Source organism: Leptodactylus fuscus, chromosome 3 (genome assembly GCF_031893055.1).
Source record: "Leptodactylus fuscus isolate aLepFus1 chromosome 3, aLepFus1.hap2, whole genome shotgun sequence".
Classification (NCBI taxonomy): domain Eukaryota; kingdom Metazoa; phylum Chordata; class Amphibia; order Anura; family Leptodactylidae; genus Leptodactylus; species Leptodactylus fuscus.
Window position 1 is genome coordinate 109,602,660 of NC_134267.1, and position 14,182 is coordinate 109,616,841.

The 14,182-nt window shown below is 44.8% G+C and overlaps 1 protein-coding gene across 1 annotated transcript in view; it reads right to left on the reverse strand.

Annotated features, from left to right (window-relative positions):
* QRSL1 (glutaminyl-tRNA amidotransferase subunit QRSL1) overlaps positions 1 to 14,182 on the reverse strand; it is a 39,162-nt gene that overhangs the window by 16,669 nt on the left and 8,311 nt on the right. The window contains exons 5-7 of the mRNA XM_075268149.1: positions 11,581 to 11,757; positions 8,611 to 8,786; positions 8,423 to 8,532 (exon numbers count right to left, since the gene is read on the reverse strand). Of these exons, the coding sequence (XP_075124250.1) occupies positions 8,423 to 8,532; positions 8,611 to 8,786; positions 11,581 to 11,757 (463 nt within the window). The remainder of the gene's footprint in view (positions 1 to 8,422; positions 8,533 to 8,610; positions 8,787 to 11,580; positions 11,758 to 14,182) is intronic.

Consider the following 14,182-nt stretch of genomic DNA (forward strand, 5'->3'; position numbering starts at 1 on the left):
AGCCTCTAAAAACCCCAGTTTGGACCAATTCATGATGGAGGGAGCCTCTAAACAGCCCAGTTTGGACCAATTCATGGTGGAGAGAGCCTCTAAAAACCCCAGTTTGGACCAATTCATGGTGGAGGGAGCCTCTAAACAGGCCAGTTTGGGCAAATTCATGGTGGAGGGAGCCTCTAACCAGCCCAGTTTGGACCAATTCATGGTGGAGGGAGCCTCTAAAAACCCCAGTTTGGACCAATTCATGGTGGAGGGAGCCGCTAAACAGCCCAGTTTGGACCAATTCATGGTGGAGGGAGCCTCTAACCAGCAGAGTTGGTGGAAATCAGGGTGGAGGGAGCCTCTAACCAGCAGAGTTGTGGGAAAGCAGGGTGGAGGGAGCCTCTAACCAGCAGAGTTGGTGGAAATCAGGGTGGAGGGAGCCTCTAACCAGCAGAGTTGTGGGAAAGCAGGGTGGAGGGAGCCTCTAACCAGCAGAGTTGGGGGAAAGCAGGGTGGAGGGAGCCTCTAACCAGCAGAGTTGTGGGAAAGCAGGGTGGAGGGAGCCTCTAACCAGCAGAGTTGGTGGAAATCAGGGTGGAGGGAGCCTCTAACCAGCAGAGTTGGGGGAAATCAGGGTGGAGGGAGCCTAGTATTAGCAGAATTGTGCAACGCTTATGGTGGATGAGTATGAGGATGCGGAGGAATTGGAGAGGTTGAGCACAGACATGGAGTTTCATGTTGGGGTGCTTTACACAGGTGGGCACAAAAATGAAGGCTCTATCCAGTGGTGGTTCATTTTTATCAAAGTGAGCCGGTCGGCACTCTCAGCTGACAGACGGGTGCGCTTGTCAGTGATGATGCCACCGGCTGCACTGAACACCCTCTCAGATAGGACGCTGGCGGCAGGACAGGACAGCACCTCCAAGGCATATAGGGCAAGTTCAAGCCACAGGTCCAACTTCGACACCCAATACGTGTAGGGCGCAGAGGGGTCGGAGAGGACAGGGCTGTGGTTGGAAAGGTATTCCCGCAACATGCGCCTATACTTCTCACGCCTGGTGACACTAGGACCCTCCGTGGCGGCACTTTGGCGAGGGGGTGCCATCAAGGTGTCCCAGACCTTAGACAGTGTGCCCCTCGTTTGTGTGGACCGGTGAGAACTTGGTTGCCTACTGGAGGAAGTGCCCTCCCTGCCACCAACGTCACATGCTGGAAACATCTCCATCATATTCTGCACCAATTGCCTGTGGCAAGCATTGATGCGATTGGCCCTCCCCTCTACCGGAATAAAAGACGAGATGATGTTTTTATACCGGGGGTCAAGGATAGCAAAGATCCAGTACTGGTTGTCCTCCATGATTTTGACAATACGCTTGTCGGTTGTAAAGCACCCCAACATGAACTCAGCCATGTCTGCCACAGTGTTAGTTGGCATGACTCCTCTGGCCCCACCGGAAAGTTCAATCTCCATTTCCTCCTCATCCTCCATGTCTACCCATCCGCGCTGCAACAATGGGACGATTCGAAGTTGCCCGGAAGCCTCCTGTATCACCATCACATCATCGGACAACTCTTCTTCCTCCTCCTCCTCCTCCTCCTCCATTAAACGCAGTGAAGCGGACAGATGTGTGGACCTACTCTCCAGCTGTGACGGATCGGATGCTATCCCTAACTCCTCTGTGTGATCTGAGTTATCCCTGATGTCAATCAGGGATTCTCTCAGAACACACAAGAGCGGGATTGTAAGGCTCACCATCGCATCCTCAGAGCTCACCCTCCTTGTGGACTCCTCAAAGACCCGTAGGATGTCACAAAGGTCTCTCATCCATGGCCACTCATGGATGTGAAACTGAGGCAGCTGACTTTGTGGCACCCTAGGGTTTTGTAGCTGGTATTCCATCAAAGGTCTCTGCTGCTCAACCACTCTATTCAACATCTGAAACGTTGAGTTCCAGCGTTTGGGGACGTCGCACAAAAGCCGGTGTTGTGGCACATGCAGGCGTTGCTGGAGAGATTTTAAGCTAGCAGCGGCTACTGTTGACTTGCGAAAGTGGGCGCACATGCGCCGCACTTTCACCAGTAGCTCTGGAACATTGGGGTAGCTCTTTAGGAAACGTTGCACCACTAGGTTGAAGACGTGGGCCAGGCATGGAACATGTTGGAGTCCGGCAAGCTCCAGAGCTGCTACCAGGTTCCGGCCGTTATCACAAACGACCATGCCTGGGCCCATGTGCAGCGGCTCAAACCATATTGCCGTCTCATCGAGGAGGGCATCCCTCACCTCGGAGGCAGTGTGCTGTCTGTCCCCCAAGCTGATCAGCTTCAGCACAGCCTGCTGACGTCTACCAATGCCAGTGCTGCAACGTTTCCAACTCGTAGCTGGGGTCAATCTAACAGCGGAGGAGGAGGCGGTGGCGGAGGAGGAGGCGGTGGCGGAGGCGGTAGAGGAGGAGGAGGAGGGGGGTGTTCTTCTCGTGTCCCTGCCAGGAATGTTAGGCGGGGAGACGAGGTACACCGGGCCAGTTTGGGAAGCAGTCCCAGCCTCAACTACATTCACCCAGTGTGCCGTCAGTGAAATGTAGCGTCCCTGTCCGCATGCACTTGTCCACGCGTCGGTGGTCAAGTGGACCTTTGTGCAAAGCACGGAACTAAGGGCCCGCCTGATGTTGAGTGACACGTGCTGGTGCAAGGCGGGGACGGCACACCGGGAGAAGTAGTGACGGCTAGGGACGGCATAGCGAGGTGCCGCAGTTGCCATCAGGTCCAGGAAGGCGGGAGTTTCAACAAGCCGGAACGCCAACATCTCCTGGGCCAGCAGTTTAGCGATGTTGGCGTTCAAGGCTTGCGCGTGTGGGTGGTTAGCAGTGTATTTCTGCCGCCGCTCCAATGTCTGAGAGATGGTGGGTTGTTGTAAAGAAGCGCCTGATGGTGCCTTTGATGGTGCAGGAGAAGGAGATAAGACAGGAACAGGGGAGGATGAGGGAGAAGTCAACAAAGTGGCGGAGGCAGATGAAGTGGTGTCCTGGCTCGTCCTCTGGAGTGCATCGCCAGCACAGTCAGCAGTGGCAGTGGCAGAGGCACTGGCAGAGGCAGTGGCGTGAACGGCAGGCGGCCTTTGTCCTGCCGTTGCTGCCTGCCACTGATTCCAGTGCTTGGATTCCAAATGACGGCGCATTGAAGTGGTGGACAGGTTGCTCTTCTCAGAGCCCCTAATCAATTTCGAGAGGCAAATTGTGCAGACAACACTATATCTGTCCTCGGCGCATTCCTTGAAAAAACTCCACACCTTCAAGAAACGTGCCCTCGAGGTGGGAGTTTTTCGGGGCTGGGTACGAACTGGAACATCTTGGGAGATTCCAGGTGTGGCCTGGCTTCGCCTAAGCTGCTGACCTCTGTCTCTGCCTCTAGCTACCCTTTTTGGTGCTGCACCTGCCTCAACATCCACACTACTTTCCCCGCTTGACATCCCCCCTGTCCAGGTCGGGTCAGTGTCCTCATCATCCACCACTTCCTCTTCCAACTCCTGTCTCATCTCCTCCTCCCGCACAATGCGCCGGTCAACTGGATGCCCTGACGGCAACTGCGTCACATCATCGTCGATGAGGGTGGGTTGCTGGTCATCCACCACCAAATCGAACGGAGATGGAGGAGACTCTAGTGTTTGAGCATCTGGACACAGATGCTCCTCTGTTAGGTTCGTGGAATCGTGACGTGGAGAGGCAGGTTGAGGGACAATGAAAGGAGCGGAGAACAGCTCTGGGGAGCAGGGACAGTTGGGGTTATTGTTCTGTGAAGCTTGGGAATTTTGGGAGGAAGGAGGACAAGACTGTTGGGTAATAGGAGGAGAGGAGGCAGAGTCTGACTGGCTGCTGGACAATGTGCTGTAAGCGTTCTCTGACAGCCATTGCAAGACCTGTTCCTGGTTCTCGGGCCTACTAAGGTTTGTACCCTGCAGTTTAGTTAATGTGGCAAGCAACCCTGGCACTGTGGAGTGGCGCAATGCTTGCTGCCCCACAGGAGTAGGCACGGGACGCCCTGCGGCTTCACTGCTACCTTGCTCCCCAGAACCATTCCCCCGACCTCGCCCACGGCCTCGTCCACGTCCCTTTCCGGGAGCCTTGCGCATTTTGAATTCCCAGTTAGAAATTGGCACTATATACCAGTAGCAAAAATTGTGGGTGCACGTAACCCCAATATATTCTTTGAATTCCCAGTCAGACAATGGCACTATATACCAGTAGCAAGAAATGAGGGTATTTATAACCCCAATATATTCTTTGAATTACCAGTCAGAAACTGGCACTATATGGCAGTAGCAAGAAATGAGGGTATTTATAACCCCAATATATTCTTTGAATTCCCAGTCAGACAATGGCACTATATACCAGTAGCAAAAATTGTGGGTGCACGTAACCCCAATATATTCTTTGAATTACCAGTCAGAAACTGGCACTATATGGCAGTAGCAAGAAATGAGGGTATTTGTAACCCCAATATATTCTTTGAATTCCCAGTCAGACAATGGCACTATATACCAGTAGCAAGAAATGAGGGTATTTGTAACCCCAATATATTCTTTGAATTCCCAGTCAGACAATGGCACTATATACCAGTAGCAAGAAATGAGGGTATTTGTAACCCCAATATATTCTTTGAATTCCCAGTCAGACAATGGCACTATATAGCAGTAGCAAAAATTGTGGGTGCACGTAACCCCAATATATTCTTTGAATTACCAGTCAGAAACTGGCACTATATGGCAGTAGCAAGAAATGAGGGTATTTGTAACCCCAATATATTCTTTGAATTCCCAGTCAGACAATGGCACTATATACCAGTAGCAAGAAATGAGGGTATTTATAACCCCAATATATTCTTTGAATTCCCAGTCAGACAATGGCACTATATACCAGTAGCAAAAATTGTGGGTGCACGTAACCCCAATATATTCTTTGAATTCCCAGTCAGACAATGGCACTATATGGCAGTAGCAAAAATAGTGGGTGTATATAGCCCCAATTCTATTGCTAGGGGACTTGCAGTGTATTTCTGGGGTGAAGGTGGGGGGGCACACCGTTGGAACGGGTATCGGGGGTATATATCGGGTATACGGGAATACACTGTCAGTGTATTCCATTCAGGATCCTGGGAAAGCTGGGTTGCGGCGATTGAGCCCGTCAGTGCCACGTTACACTGACAAGCTTCTCCCTGGAATTGAAGTTATATGTAAGCCCAATATATTCTTTGAATTCCCAGTGAGACAATGGCACTATATGGCAGTAGCAAAAATAGTGGGTGTATATAGCCCCAATTCTATTGCTAGGGGACTTGCAGGGTATTTCTGGGGTGAAGGTGGGGGGGCACACCGTTGGAACGGGTATCGGGGGTATATATCGGGTATACGGGAATACACTGACAGTGTATTCCATTCAGGATCCTGGGAAAGCTGGGTTGCGGCGATTGAGCCCGTCAGTGCCACGTTACACTGACAAGCTTCTCCCTGGAATTTAGCTCTTATAAGAACTGTTGGTTGTCTTCTCCTTCCTATCCTAGCCTGTCCCTGCCTACCCAGAATCTAAGCCCTAGCTAACTGGACGGAAACCTCCGTCCCCGGTGAATTGCAAGCTCAGAATGACGCGAAGCTGGGCGTCGCTGTTCTTTTAAATTAGAGGTCACATGTTTTCGGCAGCCAATGGGTTTTGCCTACTTTTTTCAACGTCACCGGTGTCGTAGTTCCTGTCCCACCTACCCTGCGCTGTTATTGGAGCAAAAAAGGCGCCAGGGAAGGTGGGAGGGGAATCGAGTAATGGCGCACTTTACCACGCGGTGTTCGATTCGATTCGAACATGCCGAACAGCCTAATATCCGATCGAACATGAGTTCGATAGAACACTGTTCGCTCATCTCTATTTGTAACCCCAATATATTCTTTGAATTCCCAGTCAGACAATGGCACTATATGGCAGTAGCAAGAAATGAGGGTATTTGTAACTCCAATATATTCTTTGAATTCCCAGTCAGAAACTGGCACTATATGGCAGTAGCAAGAAATGAGGGTATTTGTAAACCCAATATATTCTTTGAATTCCCGGTCAGAAACTGGCACTATATGGCAGTAGCAAGAAATGAGGGTATTTGTAAACCCAATATATTCTTTGAATTCCCAGTCAGACAATGGCACTATATGGCAGTAGCAAGAAATGAGGGTATTTGTAACCCCAATATATTCTTTGAATTCCCAGTCAGAAACTGGCACTATATGGCAGTAGCAAGAAATGAGGGTATTTGTAAACCCAATATATTCTTTGAATTCCCAGTCAGACAATGGCACTATATAGCAGTAGCAAAAATTGTGGGTGCACATAACCCCAATATATTCTTTGAGTTCCCAGTCAGACAATGGCACTATATACCAGTAGCAAAAATTGTGGGTGCACGTAACCCCAATATATTCTTTGAATTCCCAGTCAGACAATGGCACTATATAGCAGTAGCAAAAATTGTGGGTGCACGTAACCCCAATATATTCTTTGAATTCCCAGTCAGACAATGGCACTATATAGCAGTAGCAAAAATTGTGGGTGCACGTAACCCCAATATATTCTTTGAATTCCCAGTCAGACAATGGCACTATATAGCAGTAGCAAGAAATGAGGGTATTTGTAACCCCAATATATTCTTTGAATTCCCAGTCAGACAATGGCACTATATAGCAGTAGCAAAAATTGTGGGTGCACGTAACCCCAATATATTCTTTGAATTCCCAGTCAGAAACTGGCACTATATGGCAGTAGCAAGAAATGAGGGTATTTGTAACCCCAATATATTCTTTGAATTCCCAGTCAGACAATGGCACTATATAGCAGTAGCAAAAATTGTGGGTGCACGTAACCCCAATATATTCTTTGAAATCCCAGTCAGAAACTGGCACTATATGGCAGTAGCAAGAAATGAGGGTATTTGTAACCCCAATATATTCTTTGAATTCCCAGTCAGACAATGGCACTATATGGCAGTAGCAAAAATAGTGGGTGTATATAGCCCCAATCCTATTGCTAGGGGACTTGCAGGGTATTTCTGAGGTGAAGGTGGGGGGGGCACACCGTTGGAACGGGTATCGGGGTATATATCGGGTATACGGGAATACACTGACAGTGTATTCCATTCAGGATCCTGGGAAAGCTGGGTTGCGGCGATTGAGCCCGTCAGTGCCATGTTACACTGACAAGCTTCTCCCTGGAATTTAGCTCTTATAAGAGCTGTTGGTTGTCTTCTCCTTCCTATCCTAGCCTGTCCCTTTCTACCCAGAATCTAAGCCCTAGCTAACTGGTGAATTGCAAGCTCAGAATGACGCGAACCTGGGCGTTGCTGTTCTTTTAAATTAGAGGTCACATGTTTTCGGCAGCCAATGGGTTTTGCCTACTTTTTTCAACGTCACCGGTGTCGTAGTTCCTGTCCCACCTACCCTGCGCTGTTATTGGAGCAAAAAAGGCGCCAGGGAAGGTGGGAGGGGAATCGAGTAATGGCGCACTTTACCACGCGGTGTTCGATTCGAACATGCCGAACAGCCTAATATCCGATCGAACATGAGTTCGATAGAACACTGTTCGCTCATCTCTACAAATTATATCTCCATAGTACAGCTCCATATTTACATTGAGGGACGCTACAATCTTATGGAAGACTTGGCAAAGACCATTAACCCATTCAGAATTTTACCTGTTGGATCTGCAGTTTCTATTACTACAATTTCTTCTACAGTTAGTCATTTTGAAGACTATAGAGAAATGTTTTTAGTCACTATATCACACCCTAATACGTGCTTACATAAACAACTCCCTCGCCAAATACTCTGTACCTTTCATTCATTCATTCATTCATTCATTCATTCATTCATTCATTCATTGTTTGCTACTTTCATAGTTTGGAATCTGTGCACAAGGAAATTGTACAACTACAGTAAAATAATAACAGATAATAAACCTTTTTGTCCAAGAGTACGCATACTAAAATAAAAATTCTTCATTCCATATGCAAGCCACTACAGATGCTGCAATAGTCACCCACCAGTCTTTGTTCATAGCAATTACATGCCATACCAGCACATGGCATCTGTAGACAAATCACTGGCCTCAATGGTCACATGCAGTATTTATTGTCATCACATCTGATGCTGCTTCACCTGAACCTCTACTGACTCCTCTACGAAAGTTTTTTGGTGCAGTTGTGTTGTGTAAGTGTAGCACATCTTTGGTGCACAGCTCCTTCTTGCACCAAAGATGTATAAGATGGAGAGCAAGGCAGGCAATTGCTTTGGCCTAACAAATTTATGCAAGTTATACATGAAACCTATGCCAGTTTCTAACTGGTGTAGATTTCAATTTTGGTTCATGGAACTGAACCTTATCAAAAACAAAGCTGGCATTATTGAGTCGATTATTACCTTTGGAATTCCTACACAGAGCCCAGTTACATCTATTACATCTTCAGAAAATGGCTGGAAGCTATGTTGGATTGTTGTTGAGTCTTGTGGATCGTGGCCGGCAAGTACACCTTAAAAACCAAAAGGTTGGTAAATTAGAAGTAAAAGAAACAGGAAAAGTTTGTAGTTGAATAATATTTGTATATTACCTAGTACGACTGCTGCATCATCTACACATCTTGTTAATATGCCAGGTACATCCATGGAATTTACTAGAGGGATAAGTCCATGGCGAGACACAAGTCCATAGGTTGGTTTCAAGCCCACGATGCCACAGTGAGATGCAGGGTTACGGGTTGATCCCCCTGTATCAGATCCCAAAGCCCTATTTAAAAACCAAAACTTTTAGTGGTCCTGCAATTCTATAAAATGTATAGTATTACATTTGTCAGTATTGTCAAAGAGCATAAATATCTTCTACATAACGAAATGGAATCTCTCATGTATTTTATATTAGTTTGATTACTTAATTAATTAATTGTACATCTGTAGAAGAAAAATATTGGTTAGCTAGAAAAAATTCTAAAGGGTGTAGAAAAGGAAAACAAAACTCTATATTAGTCATGCGTAAGAAATTACATATCTGGCAAGTTTGAAAGGCCTCGGGCAAGATGTGGGTAAAATATTCTTAAAGGCATTCTACCACTTAAAAAATCAAACGAACCCCATTACAGTCAATTGGGTCTGTCGGACTCCATGTGTTACTGCCATTTTAGCAGTCTTCCTCCAAGTTGTTCTGGTTTGCTGATGGACCAGATCAATGGAGAGACGATGCTAGTATAAACCTAGCATAAGCAGTAAAATTATTCATGTAAATTTAAACAAATAACTATTTTTCAGGGCCAAGAATAAGACTCTGCATGAGAAAAATGAGCTTCAAATGCCTTTTCCTTTATATTTACATGTGCAGACCTAAATGCAAAGCTAGTACTATATACAGAAGAAACATGCCAACACATATTTGAATTCTACATAGACCATTAAATGCAGTGGCGTATTTAGTTCATACTGACTGCCATCTATTCTACTAAGCCTACAGAATACCACAAGTAATGGACCACAGTGAAAATTTAGAAAACAAAACATAGCATAATAAAAATTATTGATCCACTTATATACGCAGGACTGCACAGAAGTTTTAAGCAGATGTGAATAAAATGTTGCAAAATAAGAAATGGAAGAAAAACACTAGGTTCACAATAATTCACGGACACCAGCGGACCCCATTGACTAAAATGGGGTCTACTGGGTGTCCCCCATTTTCAAACAAAGCGGCAGAGAGGAAAGTCCACTATGCAGACCTTTCTCTGTGCTGATTTTCAGCAGTTTGTGTGAAGGAAGCTACAGAACAAGAGATGCTCTTATAGTGCAATTCACTGTACCTCATACAGGTTGCCAAGTGAGAGACCTAGGTTTAGGAAGTCCATACTCCAAAAAGAGCTTATGACCAGGGTTGTGTTCATAGAAAAACTCTTAATTTGGTGTTATAGCAACGATATAGAGGCTGAGACATTATATAGATTATATTATAATATATAATTATAATATATATTATATTATAGACATTATATATAGATGAGACATTCTAGACTATTTAGTAGTCCTAGAGAAATATTTGCAAGCAAGGTGAGCTCTCTAAAATGCTACTACAGGCTTGCTTATTATTCAGAAAAAAGAACTGATTCTCTCTGCTCAGTCCTCTGCTTCTGGAAGTAAGAATGTTAATAGAATATTTTTATCAATTATTTAGGGCACATGAACAACAGACCGGCAGATTGCTAAAATAGCAGATACACATGGAGCCTGATGGACCCCATTGATTATAATGGCGTCTATTAGATGTCTATTATTTATAAACTTAAAAATGTGGACTAAAATGTCCTGTACATATGCATTTCAGACAGACACTGCGTTTTTAAGGTGTTTTCTAACTAAAGACATTTATGGCATATCAACAGGAAATTCCATAGATGTGGGACCTGCACCAATCTCTAAAATGAACTCTCCCAAAGTTGTGTTCCCCGGTTCTTTCCTGACTACTACCTTACTGACACTGAAGTCCTCTATGGTGTGGCTTTACAAAAACAGCATAGTTCTGAGCTACACTATCTTAACTCCCACAGAAGTGAACAGGAATTATGGAAATAACAAAGTTCTGTCTTTTCTTTTGATAACTTCCATTCACTTCTACTTTATTTCTGTAAAACCCAACCACTGAGGACTAAACAGTCAGAGAGGTTGTGATCAGGTAAAAGCTGGAGGATGGTACCTAGGGGTTCATTCTAGAGAAGAAGGGAAAAAACCTCTTTAAGTGAATGAACAAATTCAATCTTCTAGGTAAACAATTGTCTACAAATCTAAATATGGTTATGTTCATGAGAAAACCCCTGTAAGCTGTACCTACGTTGCAGAAACACAGCTTTTTTTGTTGCACATTTTGCAGCATTTTTTTGAGCCAAGACAAAAATGGCTACAAAAGGAATGGGTAATATGTAGGTAGTACTTATACTTCTATCTTCTGCTATATCCACTCCTGGTTTTGGCTCAAAAAGCCACAGCAAAATCTGCAACACCAACAACAACAATAAAAATCACATGATCATAACATGATCGTCCATTCATCTGACATAGCTGACTAGTCGCAACTTCCTCCAGCAGGGGCAGTAGTGGCAGCAGGGACGATCAGCTGATCGTCCTGTGTCCATATTCTGAAAGCAGATGTCTATTATGGGAAAGGTAAAAAAATGATATGCACAGAGATAAGTTTTTCAAAACATGAACCAAAAAAAAAAAGAAAAGAAAAGAAAACCACATTTAGGGTCAGTGCACACAGAGATTTTTGGTGCTGATTTTGACACTGAATCCACCTCACAATCAGCCTCCAAAAAAAAGCCTCCCAACAGAACTCTATTGGGAGGCTTTTTCTGGAGGCTAATTTTGAGCTGGATTCAGCGTTAAAATCAGCGCCAAAAAGCTCCATGTGTACTGACCCTTAGTGTTCCTGGATGCATAAAAGAATTCTTAAGGTTAATATTGTAATGCAAACCTTTTTTTTTTATTGCCGAAACAGCTTTATTTATGACCAGAGAAAAGCATTGTTTTTATTTTCAGGCACTCACACGTAGCATGTTCCAGCTGCTACAGAAGCGGCGCTACCTCCTGAGCTTCCTCCAGTTATCACCCAATCAGAATTTTCATCGTCATTAGGACAACTGGTTTTTCTCTTCTTTCTGTATTGCATTGAATAGCTCCATGGATTTTTCACTGGCCCAAATATGCTATCAGTGCTGCCAGACCTATAGGAAATAAAGCATATGTAACTTTAGCTTTCAAGTCATAAATTACAATAGCAAAAAATAGAAAAAAAGCGCATGGCACTCACCAAACAACGGGTTATTTAAAAGCAGAAGACTTTATTTCATCTTTTTAAAAACATCCAGTGCATAGGGATAGAGTAGATGGTATAACAAACAGATGCATTAAGTTCACATACTTACTAACCTCGCTCTGCTGCTCCCGCTGCCGCCACTGCTCATCTTCTCCAGTGGCTGCTTGTCTTCTCTTCCGCCGCTGCTCCTGCGTCTCAGTGTAGGGGGCGTGATGATGCTGCCTGTGCTGAGGCGCAGTAAGACGTCATCGACATACACCGGGTGCGGGCCTGAGCTAACGTGGCCACGTCATCCGGCGTGTGTTGTAGCCGGGGGAGGGGGCCGGGACTGGAGCGGAGGCCCGCTGCAGCGAGTCAATACGGTCGAGTCAATTACCGTATTGACTCGAGTGGTAATTGAACTGGTCCGCAGTAAAAGACATCTGTGGGAGGCCGCTGGAACAGCGCTGCTGCCGATAGGTGGTCGGTGAGGCAGCGATGTCTCCAGGGCCGCCTTAAGATGTTTCCAAGGCAGAGAAGATGCTCTGGAAACATCTTGGGGCGGTCCTGGAGGCAGCGCTGCCTCACCACTCACCTATCGCTGCTTCAGCGGCCTCCCACAGATGTCTTTCACTGCGGACCAGTCCTATCACATTTTCAATTACTGTATTGACGAGAGTATAAGCCGAGGCGCACTTTTTCAGCACAAAAACTGTGCTGAAAAACTCGGCTTATACTCTAGTATATACGGTACTTTACGTATTAATTTCTAGATCTCTGCTTGCTGTCATTCATTCTGTAACTTCTAGTGAATGAAACTCTGACCACAGTCATGTGATTTACAGTCCATAGTCATGTGATGAGCACACAGGTGCCGCTCGTTACAGTCACAGCACAGTAATCAGACATCTGCCTGGTAATCACCTGTGTGCTCATCACATGACCATGGACTGTACATCACATGACCATGGTCAGAGTTTTATCCTCTAGAAGTAACAGAATGAATGACAGCAAGTAGAGATCTAGAAAACCGTGAGGAATTGATAGAGAAAGTATATTGGAAAATTGTATATCTTTTTATCGTACAAACAATAACTTTTGTTTCTCAATATTGGTCTGAAAGTGGCCAACCCCTTGAATAAAATTTCTATTAAAACTAAATATATATAGCAACTAGCCACAGATGCAATGAAGTAAAATTGCTTGCCTGCCACTGATTGATATCACCAATAACATCATGTTTTGGCATAGAGGAGCTCTTATGACCAGACCTGAAATCTTGTGTAAGGCATGGAAGAAATACATGTTACCTTTCCCAGAAGGGAGAGCATTTCTCATAAAGTATTGACAAGTCTGCTTTCTCATGGAACAAGATAAGCCAGTTCAGTTTGCTGTTCTAAATTTCTGGGGATTTTAATGGCAAGTATCAAATCTCGTTTCTCAGAGCAATGAACGTAGATTGTGGTCACAGTGTACTTAAGTACATTATTATCCATTCATGAGCTTGCAGAGCAGCTGCCTCTTTATTTATCAACACTACAATGCAGGTGCATGAAAACCATTACAGTGGACACGCTTTTCATATAGACTTCATGTTAATAATAGCAAAATAAACTACTGCTTAAACTAACAAACTACAGCCCTATTGTGCTATTAAAGCAAGCAACCTCAATAATATACAGATACAAAACAAGAAATCCTATCAAACCAGTACATTAACCCTTTCAAAACTACAGCCTTTGGATGCCTAAATGTCACTGTAGGAAAGCTACTCTTTCAATGTCACTGTTTAACATGTTTTTTTGGTCAAATATTTTATTGGGGGGTGAGGTGGGGGGGGGGGCAGATAAGACTAAAGGTCTTATATCAGGAAAAAATTCTAGTTTTCTTCTTTGTACTTTCTCATGTATAACAGTACCAAATATGCATACTTTAGCTCATCTGTATACCTATAATGCTGAGAATAAAAGTAACCATAATGTGACATTTGTATATGGGTGGAAAGCACATGTGTACCAACATTTATATGAGATAAAAAGTCTATAGAGACAAAACCTAGTGACAAGTAATTACTTGTTTGGATTTGAGATTTAAACATCTATGTAGATTTCTCTTTATTCATGTCTTTGGTAGCGACCATCTCTCCATTCATTCGCCACCATCTGGATTTTTTGGGTGACCCCATTCTGATACGGCAGAAGGGATGAACACTTATCTCTTATCATATCAGTAAACTAACTAAACTAGAACAGCCAACTACCAGGCCCCAGTAAGAAGAGAGACACTCTAGCTCTGTGATGACTAACCTAGGATCCGGAAGTGGAGCAACTCTCCTGCTTCCTGCTGAGACATCT